At 49.6% G+C, this 22,626-nt stretch overlaps 1 protein-coding gene across 4 annotated transcripts in view; it reads right to left on the bottom strand.

The window, feature by feature from the left end:
• Positions 1-320: 320 nt before the first annotated feature.
• The window catches only part of ZNF541 (zinc finger protein 541), a 41,364-nt gene continuing 19,058 nt past the window's right edge, over positions 321-22,626 (bottom strand). For all 4 annotated transcript variants that reach the window (XM_032839308.1, XM_032839311.1, XM_032839310.1 and 1 more), the window contains 12 exons: positions 21,267-21,325; positions 20,832-20,991; positions 20,439-20,606; positions 19,207-19,531; positions 11,619-11,682; positions 10,856-10,998; positions 10,412-10,515; positions 9,274-9,349; positions 8,625-8,713; positions 1,002-1,142; positions 641-822; positions 321-501 (listed from right to left, as the gene is read on the bottom strand). In XM_032839308.1, coding sequence (XP_032695199.1) covers positions 333-501; positions 641-822; positions 1,002-1,142; positions 8,625-8,713; positions 9,274-9,349; positions 10,412-10,515; positions 10,856-10,998; positions 11,619-11,682; positions 19,207-19,531; positions 20,439-20,606; positions 20,832-20,991; positions 21,267-21,325 — 1,680 coding nt within the window. In that variant the 3' untranslated portion in view covers positions 321-332. The remainder of the gene's footprint in view (positions 502-640; positions 823-1,001; positions 1,143-8,624; positions 8,714-9,273; positions 9,350-10,411; positions 10,516-10,855; positions 10,999-11,618; positions 11,683-19,206; positions 19,532-20,438; positions 20,607-20,831; positions 20,992-21,266; positions 21,326-22,626) is intronic.

The raw sequence follows: 22,626 nt of genomic DNA on the forward strand, positions 1-22,626 counted from the left end.
AGATTTAAGAGCTACCCAGATCTACCTCGTTCCCTCCCCAAGCCTCCCTGCTCTCCAAGGAGTGGAACTGAAAGAAGGGGAGAGACTAATTAAAACCTAAAGAGAACAGAGCCTCTGGCACCAGCCGACAGTAGTGTGACGACTGGGAGCTCCTCTTGCCGACTTCTAGCCAAATCCCCACCATGTTTCCAAGCCGGGCTGGCCAGGGAGGGACAGTAAGGATGGGGGGAGGCAGAGGGGTGCCCCCAACCTGGAGAGGTCTGAGGGCATAGGTGACGAGGCTGGAGGCCCCCATCCAGGCTTGCGGCCTCGCCCCCCCGCCCCTGCCCCAATCACCACTGCAGGGGGCCGATGTCAGCCCCTATCTCCTCTTCCTCCTCCTCTTCCTCCTTCAGCTGGAAGGGCTTCACGGGCCACTTCACCCTGACAACGGGCTCCACGTGATCCTGAAGCCGGTGGCGCTTCATGTGGGCATTTCGACTCTTGATTTTGTCGAACACCCTGAGGAGTCACCAGAAAGACACCGGTCAGAGCGGGGTGGGGGGTGGGGGGCGGGTGGCCCAAGGGCAGCTGCCGGGGGTGGGTGGGGCCGGGGGGAGAAAGGAGGTGGTGTGGGCGCATCCAGGGACAGGGCTAGCACCTCTCACATTCTCTGCAGGGAAAGACACCCTGGCCCTCCACGCTCCCCGGCGGCTCCGGGGTCCGCTTGGGGCCGGCATTCGGGCTGGAGTTGAGAATGGACTCCCTCCTGTAACTCTTGGTCTTTATCTTGAACTCAGGAGTAGGACGGTGGCTGGGTCTCTCCCGAGGGCTGCAAGTGACCTGCAGAGGGGCAGAAACGACGATGGAAGGGTGCCAACCCTCCACGCTTCTCAGGGAGCCGCGTGGCCTGGCAGGGAAGCCCTTCCCAGGGGGCGCCCTTCCCCCTTCCCTGACTTGGACGGGCAGCGGCATCCCGATCTGGGCCGAACTCCAGCCCCACCTCCCCCCGGACCTTCTACCTTTGCTTCTGTCCTGTCTGCCTCATCTGGCTCTCTCTTGACCCTCTTTTCCAGTCCTGGGGCTCGACCACAATCAAACTTGATCATTTTTTTCCAGATGTAATAATACTCAACACACTGGGCTACAGTCTTTGTCTGGATCTAGCAAGGGAAAATGGAAGGTGGCTATGGACAACACCCCATGAGCAGCCTCGAGTGTTGCCATGACGCCCCGAATTCCCCCATGGGGAAATCCCTTCCCCACTTTTGGAAAGCCTTCCTGAAATGTCTCTCTGCATGGCCTGGCGTGCCCCTTTGGTGCAAGGAGCAGAGAATCACAAGTCCTCGCAGGTGATGAGCGGCTCAGACTGCAGCCACCGCCACCAGCACGGGTCAGCATTGCACACGCCAGGGGGCAAGTCCATCCCAGGGATCCTCCCCTGTGGGAAGGTGCATTGGAAGGCATACTACTAGGGTGTTCACAGCGAAATCACGCCTAGGAGCCTCACGCTTGCCAGCTGGGACCAATGACAGCAGAATGCCCTGGGCAATAGGGGCCACACAGTGACACAGGGCCGTGGGGTCCAGAGGAAGTGGCCCACGAGAGAAGGAAGGGGCTCTGAAGGCAGGGCTGGATCCTGGCCGTGCAGACCCCCACCATGTGCTCCTCCCTCCACTAAGAAGTGATCCCGTTCACATTACCTTCTGTGAAAACAAAACAGGATGGAAAAGTTTCATTGCCCCAGAGACAACGTTTCTCAGGTAAATGCAACTGGCCATTTAGTATCTGGAGCTCACTTCAGAACATTCTCTGAGTTTTTTTGAGCTGTGGGGGGTCTTCACAAAGTAAGAGTCAAAATAGCACATCCCCTGTCCTTCTAGGAAATGGCACTAAGTTTAAAAAAAAAAAAAAAAAGCCAAGAAGCTGAACTTGTGCTTCCAAACAAGACAGAATAACAGGAGGAGCTGGGTCTCCCTCCCAGCTGAAACAAGAAGACACAGGAAACAGTGGTTGGTAAGACACCAGGCATCGGTCTGAAAACAGCTCCCAAAGAGGCAGAAAATACACCACTACCTTGGGATGGTTTCCAGGCCACGGCCAAGGGGGAGGGACCCAGGCAGAGCCCAGCAGACTCCTGAGCTGAGAGCGAGCTGAGTGCCTGGGGAGACCGAGGTGGCAAGAGTCCACAGGACAAAGGACAGTAGAGGAGACAGCAGCATGGAGAAAAACGCCAGAGATCTAGACAGGGTTCCCCTCAGGGATTCAGAGCCGTGTGTGTGAAGAGAACCCAATGCTAGGTAAAGACCCATCATAAAGGATCGGAGGGAAAGCCGCCTGTGGCTCTCAGGGGCCAGAAACAGTGCCTGCCCCCATCAGCTGGGGGTGGAAAACCTCCTAATTTGTGTGGCATTGGTAGAGGAATGAGAAGGATTTTGCCTCAGAAATGAGAAATAATTAGCCCTAGAAGAAAAGCTGTTCTGGGTGCCTGGGTGGCTCAGTGGGTTGGGCTTCTACCTTCGGCTCAGGTCATGATCTCGGGGTCCTGGGATCGAGCCCTGCATCGGGCTCCCTGCTCAGCGGGAGCCTGCATCCCCCTTTCTCTGCCTGCTGCTCTGCCTACTTGTGATCTCTCTCTCTCTCTCTGTCAAAGAGTTAAATAAAAAATCTTTAAAAAAAAAAAAAGCTGTTCTGGTACCGCCATTAAAAACCTAAAAGCAATATCCAAAAGGATCAAGTTGTTTCTGCTCTATACACAGTGATGTAAGGCAGTAAAAATGGTAACTATGTGGGTAAAAATATAAGGCTTTGTATCTTAAATCTCTCTAAACATAGTTGGCTGTTCAAACAAAAACAGTAACAAGGTATTGCGCAGTTAATAACGTATAGAGAAGGCATAGCAGTAAGAGTATAAAGGTCAGGAGGAGAGACGAAGCCGCTACTCTGTGGGTCTCACGCTGCACATGGAGTTCTATCAAATCACTTGCAGGTTCTACCCTGATAAGTTAACAACCCACAGTATAAAACCTAAAGCAACCACCAAACTAATAGTTGTAGTCAATAAGCCAGCAAAGGAGATAAAATGGAATCCTAAACTTTACTACATTAATCCAAGAGGCAGCAGAAAAACTGCAGAAAGGAGAAACAAAGAACAGATGAGTCAAACAGCAAACACACAGCAAGGCGACGGACTTAAAGCTCACCAGCCCGGTAATCACGTTAGATGTGAATGGTCTAAACGCCCTCATTAAAAGAATGGATTTTTTTTTTTAAAGATTTGATGTATTTATTTGAGAGAATGTGAAAGTGAGAGAGATCACAGAGGGAGAGGGAGAAGCAGGCTCCCCATGGAGCAGGGAGCCTGATGTGGGACTCGATCCCAGAACCCTGGGATCACGACCTGAGCAGAAGGCAGAAGGTTAACCAACTGAGCCACTCAGGCGCCCCAAAGCTGGATATTTTTTTTTAAAGTGTATAACAGAATATTACTCAACTCTAAAAAGGAATGAAATCTGGCCATTTATGACAACATGGATGGGTCTGGAGAGTATAATGCCAAGCGAAATAAGTCAGAGAAAGACAAACACCATATGAGTTTACTCGTGTGTGGAATTTAAGAAACCAAAACAAACAAAAAAAGAAAAAAGACAGTTAAGACAGATTGGTTTTTTTTTTTAAGACTTTTAAAATTTTATTTATTTGACAGACAGAGATCACAAGTAGGCAGAGAGAGAGAGAGAGAGGAAGGGAAGCAGGCTCCCTGCCGAGCAGAGAGCCCAATGTGGGGCTTGATCCCAGGACCCTGGGATCATGAACTGAGCCGAAGGCAGAGGCTTTAACCCACTGAGACACCCAGGCACCCCAAAGACAGATTCTTAAACACAGAGAACAAACTGGTGGTTCTCAGATGGAGGGTGAGTGGGGGGATGGGGGAAATAGGTGACAGGGATAAGAGCACACTTATTTTGATGAGCTCTGAGCAATGTACAGAAGTGTTGAATTACTATATCATCCACCTGAAATCAATATAACACTGTATATTAATTATACTTCAATTAAAACAAATTAAAAAGCACCATCCAACACATGCTACTTATAAGAACACACTTTCCATATAAAAACACAAATAGGTTAAGAGTAAGAAGATGAAAAAAGATATACCAGGCAAACACCCATTATAAGAAAGCTGGAATAGTTGGCTTTCTTATATAATATAATATATATAATAATGTAATACCAGAAAAATAGGCTTCAGAGCAATGAATAATACCAGGCATAGAAAGGACAACTGATCAAGAGGACATAAGAATCCTAAATGTTTACGCACTTAACTCAGAGCCTCAAATACACAAAGAAAAACTTGAGAGAACTACAGTGAAAAATAGATCCACAGTTACAGCCAAATATTTTAATAACCCCTTCCCAATAATGGCTAGAACAAGGAGATGGTAAAGGTATGGGAGACCCAAACCACATTATCGACCATCTTGAACTGGTATTTCTAGAGCTCCAGCCAACAGCGGCAGAATGCACCTTCTTCAAGAGTACTTGGGACCCGTACTAAGATTAGACCATATTCTGGGCAATAAACAAGGATCAAAAAATTTAAAAGGATTTGAGTCACATAAAGTATTTCTCTGACCACAGTGACATTAAATTAAAAGTCAGTAACAGAAGAACTCTGGAAAATCCTAAAATATCTGGAGACTCAATAACACACTTCTAAATAACTCATAGGTCAGGGGTGCCTGGGTGGCTCAGTGGGTTAAGCCTCTGCCTTCGGCTCAGGTCATGATCTCAGGGTCCTGGGATGGAGCCCTCTGTCAGGCTCTCTGCTCGGCGGGGAGCCTGCTTCCCCCCCGCCTACCTGCCTCTCTGCCTACTTGTGATCTCTCTCTCTCTGTGCCAAATAAATAAATAAATAAATAAAATTTAAAATAAATAAATAACTTACTCAAAAAAAGAAATCAAAAGGGAAGTGAAAGCTTTGAACTGAGTAAAAATGAAAACCCAACATACCAAGATGTATCAAAGCAGTACTCTGAAGAAAACTTATAGCACCAAATACCTATATTAGGGAAGAAGAAAGGTTTCATAACAATGATCTCATTTTCCACTTTCTGAAACTAGAAAAAGAAGAACAAATTAAACTCAAAGCAGGCAGAAAAAATGAAATAATAAACAGCAGAGCAGAAATCAATTAAACAGAAAAAATATCAACAAGCCAAAGCTCCTTTTTGAGGAAAAATCAATAAAATCAATAAATTTGATAGATCTCTAGCCAGACTGGTCAGGGAAAAAATTTAAAAAAAGACAAATTACCAGTATCAGGAATGAGAGAGGTGACATCCCTATAGTCAATGAATATAAAAAGGACAATATGAGACTATTATGAGCAATTTTTGCTAATATATCAGACAGCTTAGAAGAAATGAACGAATTTCTCAAAAGAAAAACTACGAAAGTTCACTCAGGAAGATGTGACAATGCGAATCACTTTACATGTATGAAACACCTGAATTTGCATTTCAGAACCTTCCCACAAAGAAAACTCCAGGCTGAGGTGACTTCACCACCAAATATTTAAGGAATAAATAAAGCTGATTCTAAACAAGCTCTTCCAAAAAACCGAAGAGGAGGGAATATTTCCCAACTCGTTCAGTAAGGGCCACGTTGCCCTGATACAAAAGCCAAAGACGCTACAAGTAGAAAAGGCTACAGACCAATATCCCTCCTGAACACAGACGAAAACTTCTACACAAAGTTTTAATAAATAGAATCCAACAATATATATACAAAGGACAAGACATCAGGACCAAGTGGAGCTCATCCCAGAAATGTGAGGCTGATTTAACGATCTCAAATCGGTGTAGCTGGTCATGCTAAAATGAAAAACAATAACCATATGAGCATCTCCACAGGCGCCAAGGAAGCACTATCAATACAACCTCATATCCTTCACCGAAACAAACTCTCAGCAAACTGGGAATAAAAGGAACTTCTTCAACCTGATAAGCAACATCTGGAAAGACCCCACAGCTAATGTCATACTTAGGAGGGAAAAGAGGGGCTGGTTTCCCGCTAAGATCATGAACAAGTCTAGAAGGTCCTCTCTCACCATTTCTACTCAACAAGTTACTGGAGGTTCCACAGTGCAGTGAGGCAAGAAGAGATGAAAGGCAAGGAAGAAATAAGTGTTTTTATTTGTAGATGATATGATTGTCTATGTAGAAAATCCAACAGAATCTGCAAAAAAGCTACAAAAACGAATAAATGAGTTTAGCAAGACTGCAGAACACAAGATCAATATTACTTCAATTTTATTTCTATATATACTAGCAAGAAACCATTGGAAAACAGAATTAAAAAGAGCCTTCCATAACAGCATAAAAAGTAGAAATACTTAGGAATAAATAGGATGTAACACCTATACACCCAAACCTTTAAAACACCATGGAGAGAGATTGACAACTTAAATAAAAAAATACACTTCGTTCACTGGTCGGAAGACTAAATACTGTTAAGATATCCATTGTCTGCAATTGACCTGGAGAGTCAATGCCGTACCAGACAAGAGCCTCTCAAAATTTTCTTAAAGAAATTGACAAGCTGGGCGCCTGGGTGGCTCAGTGGGTTAAAGCCCCTGCCTTCAGCTCAGGTCATGATCCCAGAGTCCTGGGATCGAGTCCTGCATCGGGCTCTCTGCTTGGCAGGGAGCCTGCTTCCTCCTCTCTCTCTCTGCCTGACTCTCTGCCTACTTGTGATCTCTGTCTGTCAAATAAATAAATAAAATCTTTAAAAAAAAAAAAAGAAATTGACAAGCTAATTCTAAAATTCACATGGAAATGCAAAGGACCCAGGATAGAAAACACTTTGAAAAAGAATAACAGGGTTAAAGAACAAACGTTTTCTGCTTTCATGACTTATTATAAATCAACAGCAATAAAGAGCATGGTAACAGCTTAACAGGCCAACTGAACAAAATGGTCAGCCCAGAAACAAACACGTATGTATATGGCCAACTGATGTTTGACCGAGGTACCAAGGCCGTTGGCTGCAGAAAATGCAGTCTTTTCAACAAAAGGTACTAGAAGGATTAAACGTGCGTGTGCGGAAAATGAACCCCATTCTGTACCTTGCACGGCAGGTCAACCCAGAACAGGTCATAAATCTAAACGTACAACTGAAAACCATAAAGCTTATAAAGAAAACATAGGGGAAAATCTTGGTGACTTTGGGTAGGCAAAACTTCCTTAGAGACGCCACCAGAACCAGGGTCCCTAAGAGAAAAATTAATGAACTGAGCTTACTCAGCGTCTGAAACTTTTTCTGAAAAGACACTGAGAAGTCAGAGACCAGGAGCAAATACGTGCAGGGCAGGTGTCTGGAAGAAGAGCTTTGGCTCGGAACGAAGAACTCCCACGGTTTAATAAAAACACAAACACCCATCCCCCCAAAAAACATAAGCAAAAGATTGGGAGCACACAGCTCCGCACGTGAGGCGCAGGGTGGCACGCAGGCCGGCTGAAAGATGCCCGGCATCGTCCGTCCCTCGGAAGCACAGGGAGCGAAGGCCGTGAGCTCAGAACGGCGATGAGAGGAGGCCTGGCCGGGGGGCGCGCTGGGGAGGGTGTGGGGCCCCTAGAAGTCTCCTGAGCCGCCCATGGGCATGTGAAGTGCCACGATGGCTTTGGATGACCGTTTGGCAGCTTCCTTCAAAGTGAAACGTGACCCTCACCCTACGGTGCTCTCCTCCCCCCGCTAGGCGTTCACCTCGCAGGGAAACAGCGCTGACAGAGCCTGCCGCACACCTCAGGGCTCACGGCAGCTTCATCGCTAAGCGCCGGTGTTTGGAAACCACCCAGACGTCCACAGGCGACAGACTGAATCGCCGGTGGTACACCCACACAGCGACACGGTCCCCGGCAATGAACGGGGGTGAGTAACTGCTACTCGGCCTCCCGGATGGAGCTTGGGGATGCTGAGCATGAGGAGCCAAAGCAGAAGCACGTGTCATACGACGATTCCACTCAAAGAAAACTCTGGAAAATGCAAACCGATTTACAGGGACAGAAAGGAGACAAGGAGTTGACTAGGGACAGGGGTGGCATGAAAGAGGACCAAGGGGTGTGGGAAACGTCGGGGGGCGGGAACGGATGTGATCTTGGCCGTGGTGATGGTCTTGTGTGGGCGTAAGTCCACGAAAACATCCAAGGTTACACTTGGATCACGGGCCGATCAGTGGTCATCAGGTTAACGAAAGAACAACCCCACAGGACATCTGGTGTAGAAGGATCGTGGCCTTCGTAAGGACGCGCATGGGCGAGCAAGAGAGCCATGCGGACAGCACCAAGCCTGAGGCTCACGAGCAGACAGGCCAAGGTTAGCTGCCGGGAGGAGGCTCTGCGGAGGACACGGAGGCCTTTACCAGAGCATTCCTCAAGCTGAGAATGGGAGCATTCGTTTATTTGAGCACTGACACATTTCTGTACTCTTTGGAGGTGTTCACAACAATGTCCTTTTAAAAATGATGAACTGTGGTTGAGACCAGCAGAGGGTCTCCTTGGCAGGGCCTTCTGCTCCAGCTGGGCTCAGCTGTGCAAGGGGAGGCCCTGTCTACTCCAGCGCACCCGCGTTCACCTTACCGTCTTGTGTATCAAGTAGAAGTCCTTCTTGTGGGCACAGAATGCCTTCTTAAAAAGCCTCTTCTCCATGGGGGTCCAGATGTCAGAACCTATCAGAGAAAGAGCCAAGCATGGGGACAGGACGGGGCTGGCGTGCAGACCACCCTCCTTCCCAAAGCTGCCATCACTAAGCATGATCATGTGTCAAACATTCTGCTAAGCCCCTTACTTGCTTCATCAGCTACAGACCTCACAAAACCTCAGCAGGTAGGGCCCTCACGATCTGTGCTTTACCGAGGCAGCCATGGAGGCCTGCACTGGGTGAGGGTCCAGACTGCCTGACTCCAGGGCTGGCGCATCCGCTCTCACCCCTGAAGCTCAGTCTGCCTCCTCCCCTCCCCAGCCCGGGGGCATCCCCTTCCTGGCTGGGCACGGCCCCCCCAGGGAATCAACAGAAAAAGGGGAAGGTAGGATGCAACTAGCAGAAATCATGCCCATGGAGTCCCATCCCCCCACCCCCAACCACCCCAGGGAGAGGGAAGGCCTTTCTGGAAAGGCAGGTGAAGGCCCCAAGAGAACTCCCAAAAGGCACAGGCAAAGCATGCGGTCAGGACTGCTTTCACAGGGTCTCAGCCGGGCAGAAACCATGCCCACAGCCCCACCCAGTCACCTGCGTAGCGGTAGTCGGCCAGTGGGTGAGTGTGCGGCTTCTGGGGCCCGCGCAGTAAGAGGGTCTCCAGGGCGACCTGGAACAAGAGGGGCCGCAGGCTACTTTACACAGAGAGGGGAGGAAGAGTCTCGCCTCCGTTCCTTCCTTCCGAAGCCACCGCCGGCTCTCCCGAAGGCTCTCCCCAGCCCTATACTCAGTGCAGTGGGTCCTCGGAGCAGCCCACACCTGTGACCGCTAAGCGCAGCTGCCGTGGACTCTGCCGGGAAGGTGCTCCCGACCAGGAGACAGTGACTGTGTGAGTTTGCTCCTGTGGTGCACGTTCCTTGCCATCAGGGACCAGCATTTGCAACAGCCCTGCCCTTGCCCACCGCCCCCTTTGTTTCCTTCATGGCGCTAATTGCTATCCAGCCACCTTCCAGAACGTATTTGCTGTTTTGGCTCTTCTCAAATGTAAGCCCATAAAGAAAGGGACTTTGTCCTGCTTCCCAGAGTAACCCATCAGGCCCGCCGTGGCATCTGTGGGACCCAGCACAAAATGAAAACCCTTGTTCAAAACTTACTAAGGATTTCAAGATGACAACATGAGCATGAAACCAATACTGGGGTCCCCAAGCTGGCCCCGGCCCCCATATCACATTACCAAGCCCTCAGCGGAACCCCAGAAAGGTGGGTTGCCTGCTCTGTTGAGCACCTACTATGTGCCAGCCGCTGCCTCTCAGCTCAAGAAAGAGCAGGACTGTGGCACTGGCTTGGTGATGGGCCTCTTCCCCTCCCACTACTCAGCAAACTGAGGAGGGTCCTCGGAGGAGACACAGGCAATTCTAATGCACCAGAAGTGTTCATACATGGGTTTTTAATCGAAGAGAGAAAGCTCAGTAAGAAACCTGATGAGCACAGGACCCCGAGTTGGGTCTGCTGGGCACCGGCTCCCCAGCACCCCAGAGATGGGGCGGAGCCCGGCACTGCTGTCACACCAGACAGAGCCCACCCCTGCAGCTCATGAGGACCACACCAATCCCAAAGCCACCAGGAAGAAGGACAGTGGGCCTGCCCAAGCAGACCGCACAGGGCATGTGCCTGCCGCTCCGGCTCCCCCAGGCACCCCCGGCCGCTGCCCCTCACCCTGCCTCCACTTCACCTGAACACTGCCCCGGGCCTCGTGCAGGCAGTGCAGAGCGAGCTCCAGGTTGGTGCCCCCTCCCGGCATCACGCTGGAGCAGGCCACGTTGCAGAGCTCAGTGACTGTAGCGATCCCAGCAGAGTGTGAGAGAGGAGACGGGGAGTCAGCAAGTGCCAGGGAGACTTCCCCGACAGCACAGGGGGCGGGCTCCTTGTCACCGGCCCCCTCACGTCTCAGCTGAAAGCAGGAGGAGGGAAGGGAGGGACAAGAGGGACAGGCACAAACCCTGCCCCGAAGACTGCAGCTGCGGAGAAGCCTCGCAGCACAAGGGGAGCCCTCCCGACTCCTCACCCCGGGTACTGCTTCTGGGCCGAGGGGAGAACTGGGAGGAGATGTCCTCAGACATGGAGGGGGCGGCTAGGGGCAGGGCCCGCTGGAATTTGGCCCCAAAGATTCAGCCACCTCTGTCCTGCGTTTCTGGGTTGGTCGTCACATCTCCCCACGGCTTCCAGACCAGAGAAGCGACGTGCTCGTCAGCAGCAGCCAGCGCTCTCTCCTGGAGCTCTGGGATCTCAGCCTGAAACCGGCTTCCTATGTTGATGTGTCTGAAACGAGGCCGCACACACAGACACGTGGGAAAGACACCCGTGACTAAGACGGGAAATGAAACAGATACGGGCGGTGTTCCCTTCTCTCAGGCCACAGCCTTGCCCGATGCAAACCCTGTGCCATCTGCCAGACGTGCTCAGTGTCCATCATCCCTGACAGATACGTACAGGCATTCCAGAAACCCCTCAAAGGGGTACTTCCTTCCCTCCTTTCATTTTCCTTATTGCCATATCTCTGGCCTTAGGTGTTGCTGCGGGTCCAGGACAGGCGAGTACATGCTGATAGCTCTCGTGCTTCTACACCCACGGCCATACTATCCAGCCACACTCCATGGACACTCAAAAGTATGGACCAAACCACCACCAATTCCACCTAGAACCCCAGGGTCCTGGGCATTCTGTCCCCGGGGGCCCAGCTATGGTATGTCTAGACAGAAAGAATACTAGGGGAGCTTCCCACCTATACCCACAGAAGCGCACCACTTCTCTCTTAGGGAGGCTCCGTAGCGAGACCTGATCTCCTGTGACGAAGGAGCCCCGGGAAAACTGACACAGGCCCGGAGGGCAGTGCACCTTGGAAGGACGCACCCTCAGGTGCTAAGTCTGTTCCAACTTACGGTTCAATGCTGATCTTGGTGTCATCCTTTACCATGCAAATGCCGAAAGAGCTGTCCGCTTGATCTAGAAAACACGCAACAAGAACAAAAGCCTCAGGAAGACTGACCATAAGGCCCTTCTGCCTGCCTTCGTGGCGCAGCTAAAAACCGGCTCTTTACAGCTGCGTGGTAGGGAGAGTCTTTGAAAAATTAAAAGGAGAACTACTGTAAGATCCAGCAATCCCACTTCTGGGTATTTTTTCCAAGATTTTATTTATTTATTTGACAGAGAGAGGGAGCCAGAGAGCACAAGCAGGGGGAATGGCAGAGGGAGAGGGAGAAGCTGACTCCCCACTGAGCAGGGCACCCGATGTGGGGCTCGATCCCAGGACCCCGGGATCATGACCTGAGCCAGAAGCAGATGCTTAACTGACTGAGCCACCCAGGCGGCGCCCCACCCCCACCCTGGGTATTTATCCAAAAGAACTCGAACCAGTATCTCAGTGATAACTGCACTTCCACGTTTACTCAGCACTATTCACAACAGCCAATTGGGAACAATCTGATGTCCTTTGGCAGAGGAGTGGGTGAAGCGAATGTGGTATTTACATACGATGGAATACAAGTCAACCTTTTTTTTGAGAGGAACCTCCAATAGGCAACAACACGAATAAACCTTGAGAACATCATGCCAGGCACAGAGAAGGAAATACTGCATGACTTTGCTTATGTAAGTATCCAGAATAATCCAATTCAGGGGCACCTGGGTGGCTCAGTTGGCTGAGTGTCCAACTCTGGGGTTTGGCTTGGGTCATGATCTTGGGGTCCTGGGGTCGAGCCCCACATCAAGCTCTGCCCTCGGCAAGGGGCCTGCTAGAGATTCTCTCCCTCTCCTTCTCTCTCTGCCCCTCCCCCCACCCGCATGCAAGCTCATGCTCTTTCTAAATAAATAAGAAAATCCTTAAAAAATAGTCCAGTTCATATAATCAAAAATGGGATGGTGGTTGCCAGGGGCTGGGGGAGTGGGAAGTGGGTATTTACTGATCAATGAGCATAAAGTGTTGGGTAAGCCAGATGAGTAAGGTCCACAGTGCAGCGTGGTCCCTGTAATCAACAATGATGTTCTGAGCACTTATTCGCTTAAGGGAGACTCATGTTAACTTCTTATCATCATAAAACACAATTTTTAAAGAAAGATTTATTTACATCAGAGAGAGAGGCAGGGGAGAGGAGCAGACGGAGAGGGAGAGAGTAACCTAAGCAGACTCGGGGCTGAGCACGGACCTGACACGAGGCCCAATCTCACAACTCTGAGATCATGACCTGAGTGAAACCAAGAGGTGGTGACTCAACCGACCATGCCACCCAGGTGCCCTGATAACACACAATTAAAAAAAAAAAAAACATTGCATGGAAGAGGCAGAGGAACTCAGCAAGATGACAAATTAACTGATTAAAAATTATTTTATAGAACAGGAAGCTAAAGTCTCTGGAAGCTGTCCTAAAAGCATACAGCATTTTAGGAAATACTCATTTAAGAAAATAGCCACATATTGGTAAGAACAGTGAGAGTCTGTGGCATCTGCCTATCACTTCCCCACCAGAGGCCAAGCTCCATTAACAGAAGCTCTACCTGGAGTGCCTCACCCTAGGCAGGTGCACCCAAGGAGAGGGACTTCTTCTCCCAGCAGCATCCACGCGTAAAGAATTACAGGGAGGTATGATGATTTCTTATCAAAGAGAGAATACTATAAAGAGACAGAAGATTTTTAAAAGAACCAAGTGGAAATTTGGGGATTAAAAAAGTACAATAACAAGGGTGCTTGAGTGGCTCAGTCACTTAAGTGTCTGACTCTTGATTTTGGCTCAGGTCGTGATCTCAAGGTCATGAGATCGGGCTCTGTGCTCAGTGGGGAGTCTGCTTGAGATTCCTTCTCTCCCTCTGCCCTTTCCCCAACTCTCAAAAAGAAAGAAATCTTCAGGAAAAAAAGAAGCACAATAACCAAAATTAGGCTCAACAGCAGGTTTCAGCTGTCAGGAGAAATCATCAGCAAATCCGAAGCTAGATCACTGGAGATGATGTAATCTGAAGAAGGGAAAAAAGAATGGAGAAAAATGGAGTGAGCCTCAGAGAAACGGGGGTCATCACTAAGTGCCGCAAAATACGTGTAATCAGAGTACCGGAGAAAGACAAGGAAGGGACGACAAAACATGAGAAGTATCATGACATTGATACAACAGCTGAAATCTGCCCAAATTTGGTAAACAACAAAAACAAAAACCCAATATATACACCCAGGAAACTATAAACACCAAGGAGAATAAACACAAAGGGCTCTATGTCTGGACACATCCATCACAGGCAAAATGCTGAAGGCCAAAGAAAGAGATCTTGAAAGTAAAAGGAGAAAAACAACTTGCTTCACGCAAGAGCACCCCGGTAGGGTTAACAGCTGACTTCTTGTCAGAAGCAACGGAGGTCCGAAGGCAGAAGGATAACATATTCAAGTCGTTGAAAATAAAAAACCATCAACCAGGAATCATATCCATCAACTTACTTTTCAAAAATAACTGTGAAATAAAGTCATTCTCAGATAAATAAAAACTGAGATTTATTGCTATCAGATCTGTCTTATAAGAAATAGTAAAGGGGGAGGGCTGCCTGGGGGGGCCCCGTCGGTTCAGTGTCTTGAGTCTTGGTTTCAGTTCAGGTCATGATCTCAGGGTCATGGGATTGAGCCCCGTAGTTGGGCTCCATGATCAATGGGGAGTCTGCTTGAGAGTCTCTCTCTCCCTCTCCCTTTGCCCTGTCCCCCACCCTCTATAAATCTAAAAAAAAAAAAAAAAAGAAAGGTGGAATATCATTCAGTCATAAAAGGGAATGGAATACTGACACACCCGGCAACACAGGTGGAACCTGAAAACATTATGCTAGGAAACAGTCACAGAACACCACATACTGCAAGATTCCAAGTATATAGAATGTCCCGATTCACCAAATTTACAGAGACAGAGAGTAAACTAGAGGTTACCTACAGCTGGGGGTGGGGGGCAGGGACAGGAGTGGCTGCTAAGGAGTGTGGGGCTTCTTTTGGGAGTGCTGACTATCTCTGAAACTTGATGGTAGCAATGGTTGCACAGGTCTGTGAATGTAATAAAACCCACCGTATTACATGCTTTAAAGGAATAAATTTTATGTAAATTGTATCTCCATACTGATAATAGACACCTAAGAAAGTTCCTTAGACTTAAAGCAAACGACACGAGATAGTAAGTGAACCAAAACAAAAAAACAAAGGGTGCTGATAAAGGTAATGATATGGGTAATTCTAAGATTATAATCACATATTTTTTTTAATTGACTTGAAAAGCAATTGCATAAAACAGTATGTATTGTGGGCCTATAAAATATAGAAATACACTGTGTGTGGCAATAAAAAGGAGTTGCACTGCAGTAAAGAAAGGATACCCCAGACAGTGACTTGAATCCACAGGAATAAATGAAGTTATCAGTGATGGTAAATGAGAAGGGCAATAAAACAAACTCTATAAATAATCCCTGTTTCCCTTTATTTTCTTCTTTATTATAACACAGTATTATATAAAGTAATAATTACAACAACATATTTCTGGGTTTCTAATATATGTGTGTATATACATATAATATTATATATATCCATACAACAATAATAGCAGAAGGGTTAGAAGAAATGGAATTAGATAGCAATGTTTCTATACTTTATTAAATTAATACACAACTGAGCATACTCTGATAAATTAAGATGTATGTTTTAAGTCCTACAGCAGCTCCCAGGAAATGACTAAGAAAAAGTGAAAAATTAAAGGAACCGATGTGTCATACAAGAAAATATTCATGTAATGCAAAAGAAAGCAGAAAAGGGGGAACAGAAGGAGAAAATGACATGAGACCTATAGAAAATAAAAGGCAAAATGGCAGATATAAATCTAACTGCATCACTGGCCCACAAAAGAGAATGCTTAAACAAACCAATCAATCTATCCCTAGATAGACTGGATATAAAAAAAAAATATGATCCAACCGATGCTGTCTGTGGGAGACACGCGTTATTCTCAAAGACACAGGGTGAAGGTAAAAGAACAGGTAAAATCAGACCAAGTGAAAAATAATCATTAAAAGCCCTGGAATGGCTAATGTCAGGAAAATTAGACTTTATTATTTTTTAAGATTTATTTGCAAGACAGAGAAAGAGTGAGGGAGTAGGGTGGGGGAGGGGAGGAGGAGAGTTTCCGGCAGATTCCTTGCTGAGTGTGGAGCCAACGCAGGGTGACCTTATCACCCAGAGTTCACCACCTCAGCCGAAATCCAGAGTCGGATGCTTAACTGACTGTGCCACCCAGGTGCCCCTGCAAACTGGGACTTTAAAACAAAAAATATTACTCAAGAAAATGACAAAATTCTTGTAATAATGATAAGTGATATCCTATCATAATGATAAAAGGTCAAGCCATCAGGAAAATATGGCAATTATATAAAAATAATGCACCTAAAACAGATTTCATAAATACATAAAGCAACAATTGATAGAATTGAAGAATAAAATGAACAATTCAAAGATAATAGTTGGAGGGGTGCTTGGGTGGTGCAGTCGGTTGACTGGATGATTCTTGGTTTCGGCTCGGGGAGTGATCTCGAGGTTGTGGAATCGAGCCCCAAGTCAGCCTCTGTGCCTGATGCGGAGTGTGCTTGGGACTCTCTGTCCCACTCCTTCTGCCCCTTCCCGCCATGCATGCACATGTGCTTTCTCTCTCTCTCAAATAAATAAATCTTAAAAAAAATAGCTTAAATACTTAAATACTTTAAATAATGCACAGGACAACCAGGCAGAAGGCCAACAGGAAGTAGAATACTTGGACTAACGGCACATAACGGACATCTACAGTGTTTTCAGCCCATCATCGGGAGAATACATTCTTCTCCAGTACACACGGAACATTCTCCATGACAGAATGTATTCTAGCCCATAAAAGTGCCTTGAAAAAAGTAAAAGCACTGAACTAATACAAAGTATATTCTCTGACCACAACAGAATTAAAAATCAATTTTAAAAAGGCAACTTGGGGGACACCTGGGTGGCTCAGTTGGTTAAGCGGCTGCCTTCGGCTCAGGTCATGATCCCAGCATCCTGGGATCGAGTCCCGCATCGGGCTCCTTGTTCAGCGGGGAGCCTGCTTCTCCCTCTGCCTCTGCCTGCCACTCTGTCTGCCTGTGCTCACTCTAAGAAATAAATAAGTAAAATCTTTAAAAAAAAAAGGCAACTTGGAAAATTCACAAAGAGGCAGAAATTAAACAACACACTCCTTAATAATCACTGTATCAAAAACGAAACCAGGGGCGCCTGGGTGGCTCAGTCAGTTAAGTGTCTGTCTTTGGCTTAGGTCATGATTCCGGGGTCCTGGGATGGAGCCCCTCATCAGGCTCCCTGCTCAGCAGGGAGTCTGCTTCCCCCTTTCTCTCTGCCGCACCCCACCCCCACTCATGCTCTCTCTCAAATAAAATTTTTTAAAAAGACATAAAAGAAATCAGAACATGCTTTGAGATACATGAAAATAAGAATACAACATGCTGAAACTTGTGAAATGCAGCTAAAGCAGTGCTGTGAGAGAAATTCATAGCTGTAAATGTCTGCATTAAAACAGAAAAAGAGGGGCGCCTGGTGGCTCAGTGGGTTAAAGCATCTGCCTTCGGCTCAGGTCATGTTCCCAGGTCCTGGGATTGAGCCCCGCATCAGGCTCTCTGCTCAGCAGGGAGCCTGCTTCCCTTCCTCTCTCTCTGGCTGCCTCTCTGCTCTCTGCCTACCTGTGATCTCTGTCTGTCAAATAAATAAATAAAATATTAAAAAAAAAAAACAGAAAAAGAATCTCAAGTCATTTATGGTCAATCGGCTTTCCACAAGGTGCCGAGCCAATTCAAGAGGAAACAAACAGCATTCTCTTTTTTTCTTTTTCTTTTCTTTTCTTTTCTTTTTAACATTTTACTTACTTATTTGACAGAGAGAGAGATCACATGTAGGCAGACAGGCAGGCAGAGAGAGAGAGAGGGAAGCAGGTTCCCCGCTGAGCAGAGAGCCCGATGTAGGACTTGATCCCAGGACCCTGAGATCATGACCTGAGCTGAAGGCAGAGGCTTAACCCACTGAGCCACCCAGGCGCCCCGGGAGCAGCATTGTCAGTAAGTGGCACTGGAACAATGTACAGCCACATGCAAAAGTACGAGTTGGGACTCCCACCTTACACAATACCTAAAAGTCAAAATAGATCAGACATAAATTTAAGACTTAAAATGGTACAACTCTTACAAGAAGACGGAGAGGCAAATCTTTGCAATCTTTGCTCAGGCAAAACTTTAGATACAACGAGGAAAGTACAAGTGACAAAAAATAAATTGGACTTCATCAAAATTAAAAACTTTAGTCCTACAAACAAGACCACAAATAAAATGAAAAGGCAATGCCCCAAATGGGAGAGAGTCTGCAAACCCATGTACCTGATAAAGGCCTTCCTTCCAGAATAGAGAAGAAGCTTTTACAATTGAATAATAAAAAGATAACAACGCAATTCAAAATCTGGGCAAAGGATCTGAAAAGATTACAGACGGACAGTGAGCACACAGAATGACCCTCAGTCTCAGGAACCATCAGGTAAATGCAGCTCGAAACCACCTTACACACAGCAGGATGGTCACATGAGAAGAAAGATCATGACGGCTGACAAGGATGTGGAGAAGCTGGAACTTTCATATGACGCTGGCGGGAATTTAAAACGTGTCCGTCATTTTGGAAAACGGTCTGGTAGCGACGGAAGTGGTTAAACTCAGAGCTACCCTATGACCCAGCATAGGAACTCCTTGGAACATACGCGGGAGAAAAGGAAACATGTCCCACAAACCCTGCACACGGTGTTCAGGAGCACATAACTCCCAGCAGCCGGAGGACAGAAATGCCCCAAATGGCCATCAAGTGAGGGACGGGTACGCAGAACATGCCATGTCCAGACCACGGGATGTCATTGGGCCTTAAATAGGCGTGCGGCCGTGGCGTGCACTGTCACATGGACGCCGTGGAGGCTGAGGGAGGAAGCTAGACAAAACGTCCCCCACGGTATGAGCCCAGTTATACACAATGTCCAGAACGGGCAGCTCTGGAGAGAGAAAGAGGAGTGGTTGCTCAGGGCGGGGGGGGGCAGGGTGCGTGTGACTGCGTGGATCTGGGTCTTCTTCTGGGGGTGACAAAACTGCCCTAGAATTAGACGGCTGTGAGAATACTAAAGAAACACTGTCTGCTTCCAATGGGTGATTTGTATGGTGTGTGAATTCTGTTCTGGCCCAAACTGGTAAAATTACTCAAAGGGCGGGCAGGACAGTGGCCAGGGTCAACATTCCCTGCGTTTTCTCTCTGGCTGTAAAATTCTCGCACCTAGAAGGCTGCCAGTCCCAGAGGTTGCTGGGCTTCTCCCGAACAGCCGTGGGGCTCACATAGCAGGCCTGGCGCTGTGGGAGGAAGGGGACCCAGCCCCCCGCAGGCCCTCCCCACCCGGAGCAGAGACCACAGTCGTGCCCGGCGTCACTCACCACGCATGTTGCTGATGAGTTTGTCGGGACCGCCGTGAGCAGAGGTGGAACAGAGGGTGTTGAAGTATAGCCCTGAGCCCTCCCGGATGGGGCTGAGCATGGGGGGCGGTGTGTAAGGGGAGCACTGGAACAGTCCCTTGAGGAGGCGGTCCACCAGGAACACCGGAGACCGCAGACAGCTCTGGTGGCATCCCGCCAGGCCCGGCTCCCCAAAGGACGAGGGTGGAGGAGGGATGAACAATGCCTTGGACTGGGGGCGCTTCTTCCGCTTCCGGTGTTGGCTGCCATCCTTGCTGTCTCTCTCTTCCCCATCTTTCTCTGGTCCCTGCGGAAGAAGAGAGTTCAGAACTCAGGGGATCTCCTGAGGCACCCCGCCACACAGACGTCTTCAGGATAGCGGGCAAGAGGGAAAAGAGGACGGACTCCCGAGACAGAGGGACACACGACCTGCAACCCAGCATGTCCATGCCTGGGGCCCTCAGAATAGGGAGCAGAGCAGGGCCTCTGCACCTGAGCCAGACCCCAGACCCTAACTAAGCCACTGGATTCCTCCACGCACCCATGCCCTCAAGGAGAGGCCTTGACTCAGGGGAATCTGAAAATAGGTGAGGCCAGTATCAGTTGTCAAAATGCCTGGCCCTTAGAGAGTGGGGGGCAGAAAGGGCCACAGCTTGAGCAAATGAAAAACAGCAACAGGTCCTGCAAGACGAGCAAAGACATCCATGCGACCCGTCCCTGTGCCCCCCGGGCTTGTCCGGCGGGATCCTCCAGTATGGGCTGAAGAGACCGGGCACGTGAACTTGCAATGCTCTCTGTCACCTCCATGCCATCTCCGCTCCTCTCTGCCAGTGTCACGCCTCCTCTCCTCCAGGTCTCTGCTCCCACACCTCGTATGGGAAGACCCCCCAACCTCCTTAGGTTGAGTCCCTGGTACCCCCTCGGGATGCTCTCCGCTCCCTCCGGTCCCCCTCACAGCCCGGCCCACGCTGGGGCACCCCGGTCTGGGGACAGGTCTGCTGACTACTGGACCGACAGGCCCGGGGGGGCGCAGTCACCAGAGTCCGCAGCGCTGCTCCCATAGGCGGACACCGCGGAGCAGAGGATGTTAGTGACTGAACGAGCTCGCTCCGAGACTCGGAGCGTTTTTGGACATTTGGCCGGGCTTTCCCCTCGACCACCTTGGCCAGCAGGCGGGGAAGCAGCAGGAAGAGAGCGGCCTCACCAGCACCCACCTTGGCGGTGCTCCCGGCGGGTCGGTTCCCTGGAGCTACGGGCACAGGGATCCCCGGAGGGGCCGCGGCCGGGCTGTCCAAGGACTTCTTAGCTCCTAGAGGACACTGCCCGTCCCCCTCTGGCCGCGGCACCTGTCGCAGTGGCTTGCAAAACTCCGTGCCAAACACCTGAGTGCAGAGAATCGACGGCTCTGTAAGCTTCACCGGTGGGCAGGACAGAAGAGCGGCTCCGGCCAGGCCGCTCCGGAGCAGCCCAGCCCTGACTCCTGGCCCCCCGCCCAGGCTCCCCCAAGGGGCACGCCTCCAACCTGAGATAAGTGACGTCCGGTCGCCTACCCCCCGAAAACCTCCCGGAAGCCCCGGCAGCACAGAGCTGACTGCGCAACCCTTCACCTGCTGCTCCTGCTTCCCTCGAGGTGACGGCCACTGGTCGCTGTGGAAACACATGTGGCTGCTCAGCCCTTTGTCCGTATAAAACATCTGGCTGCAATTCTTGCAGACATAAGTGCTCCTTGGCTCTGCCCAGTCTGCAGGGCCCCCATTTTGCTGGTTACTGTGGGGAAACACGGCAGGAGGGAAGCATGGGAGAAAGAGACTCGGTCCCCATCACTAATTTCTCTTTGTTTATTTAAGTCTGATCCCCTGCTAACGCTTGATGAACCCTGGGAAGTGGAGAGAGGGCGCCCCGATCTTCATGGCCGGACGCATACCTCTTCAGGACTCAAGCATCCAGAACTTGGTGACTCAGGCCCAGCACACAAGAGCCACCAGAGGAATCGGAGGGTCTGAGCTCCCCCGGGCCGGGCGGGGTGTGTCCTCTGAACTTACCATCCACCTGCCACGTTCTCCTCCTTCAGCGGATGGGGGAGCCGGTAGATATTTCCACCCTGAAGATGAAAACACATCTGAGCCACCATGTTGGAAAGGAGGCCTACGAGACCTCCAACGGTCAGACTCTGAGACAAAAGCCCAGGTGTAATTCTCCGTGACCTCGGAGGAGGACCCGGTGCCCCGGGGCGGGGGGCACTGAACCGGAAAGACAGAACTGACAATTCAACTTCATCAAAAGTCCGAACTGCCGTGCGTCAAAGGACCCAACAAGAGAGGGAGAAGACGGCCCCGGAATGGGAGCAAATCGCTGCAGGTCACGACCTGACAAGGGACTTGTGCTCATAACACATAAAGAACTCCTACATAGCTCAGCGAGGAAAAGCCCGACACCGCAACTTGAAAATGAGCAAAGGATCTGGAAGACACGGAACCCAAGAGGCTTTCCAAATGGCCACTAAGCACATGAAAAGGTGCTGGGCAGTTTCAGTCGCCGGGGCAAGTGGCACCGAGGTGCCGAGTCACAGCCGCGAGCACAGCTGGGCAAGCAAGCCTGGAGCGCAAGCGGGGCTGCTGAGGCCGTGAGGCTGGCGCCCTCCTGTACTGTGGGTGGGGACGCTGAGTGGTGTGGCCCCTCTGGAAAAGTCCCACAGTCCCTCGGACTGAGTCGCCATATGACCCAGCAATGCCCCGCTTCGGTGTTTCCCGAGAGAGGGAAACCTACGTGCACGCGGACCTTGTACGCGAACGTTCACAGCAGTCTGAGCTGCGGGAACAACGCCCGACAGCTGACAGACACGTTCACAAAACGTGACCCAGCCGTACGGGGAGCTTCACTCAGCCGCGAAAAGGAGCAAAGCACCAAGAGGAGCCACAGCGTGACAAGCCTTGAAAACACCACCCTAAGCGTGAGAAGCAGGCACAGAAGGCCACGCAGTGTGTGATTTCAACTACTCCAACGACACGAAAGGCCCAGAAGGGGCAAATCCGCAGACACAGAAGGTAGGTTCCTGGTTGCCAGGGGCCGGGAGGGATGGAGAGATTGGGCGGGACAACGAAGGGTCCAGGGCCTCTTTTGGGGGTGACGAAAACGTTCTGGTGAAGAGCGGTAACAGACACCCAACCTCGTGAAAATACTGAACGCCACTGGAGGGTACACTTTAAAATGGTGAGTAAATGATACAGGCTGTTAAAAAAAAAAAAAAAGGCAGCTGTGGGGTGGCGGGAAGGGTGCTGCACCTCGGGCCGGGGTAAGACAGAGCGGCCCCCCTCTCCGTGCCCAGACCCATGCCATCTGCAAGGACAGGCAAGAACCGGGATACTACTGCTGGGCAGGGCCAGCTGGGGTCGTGACCGTGAC

Source organism: Lontra canadensis, unplaced genomic scaffold (genome assembly GCF_010015895.1).
Source record: "Lontra canadensis isolate GAN:19392208 unplaced genomic scaffold, GSC_riverotter_1.0 scaffold107, whole genome shotgun sequence".
In the NCBI taxonomy this organism is placed as follows: domain Eukaryota; kingdom Metazoa; phylum Chordata; class Mammalia; order Carnivora; family Mustelidae; genus Lontra; species Lontra canadensis.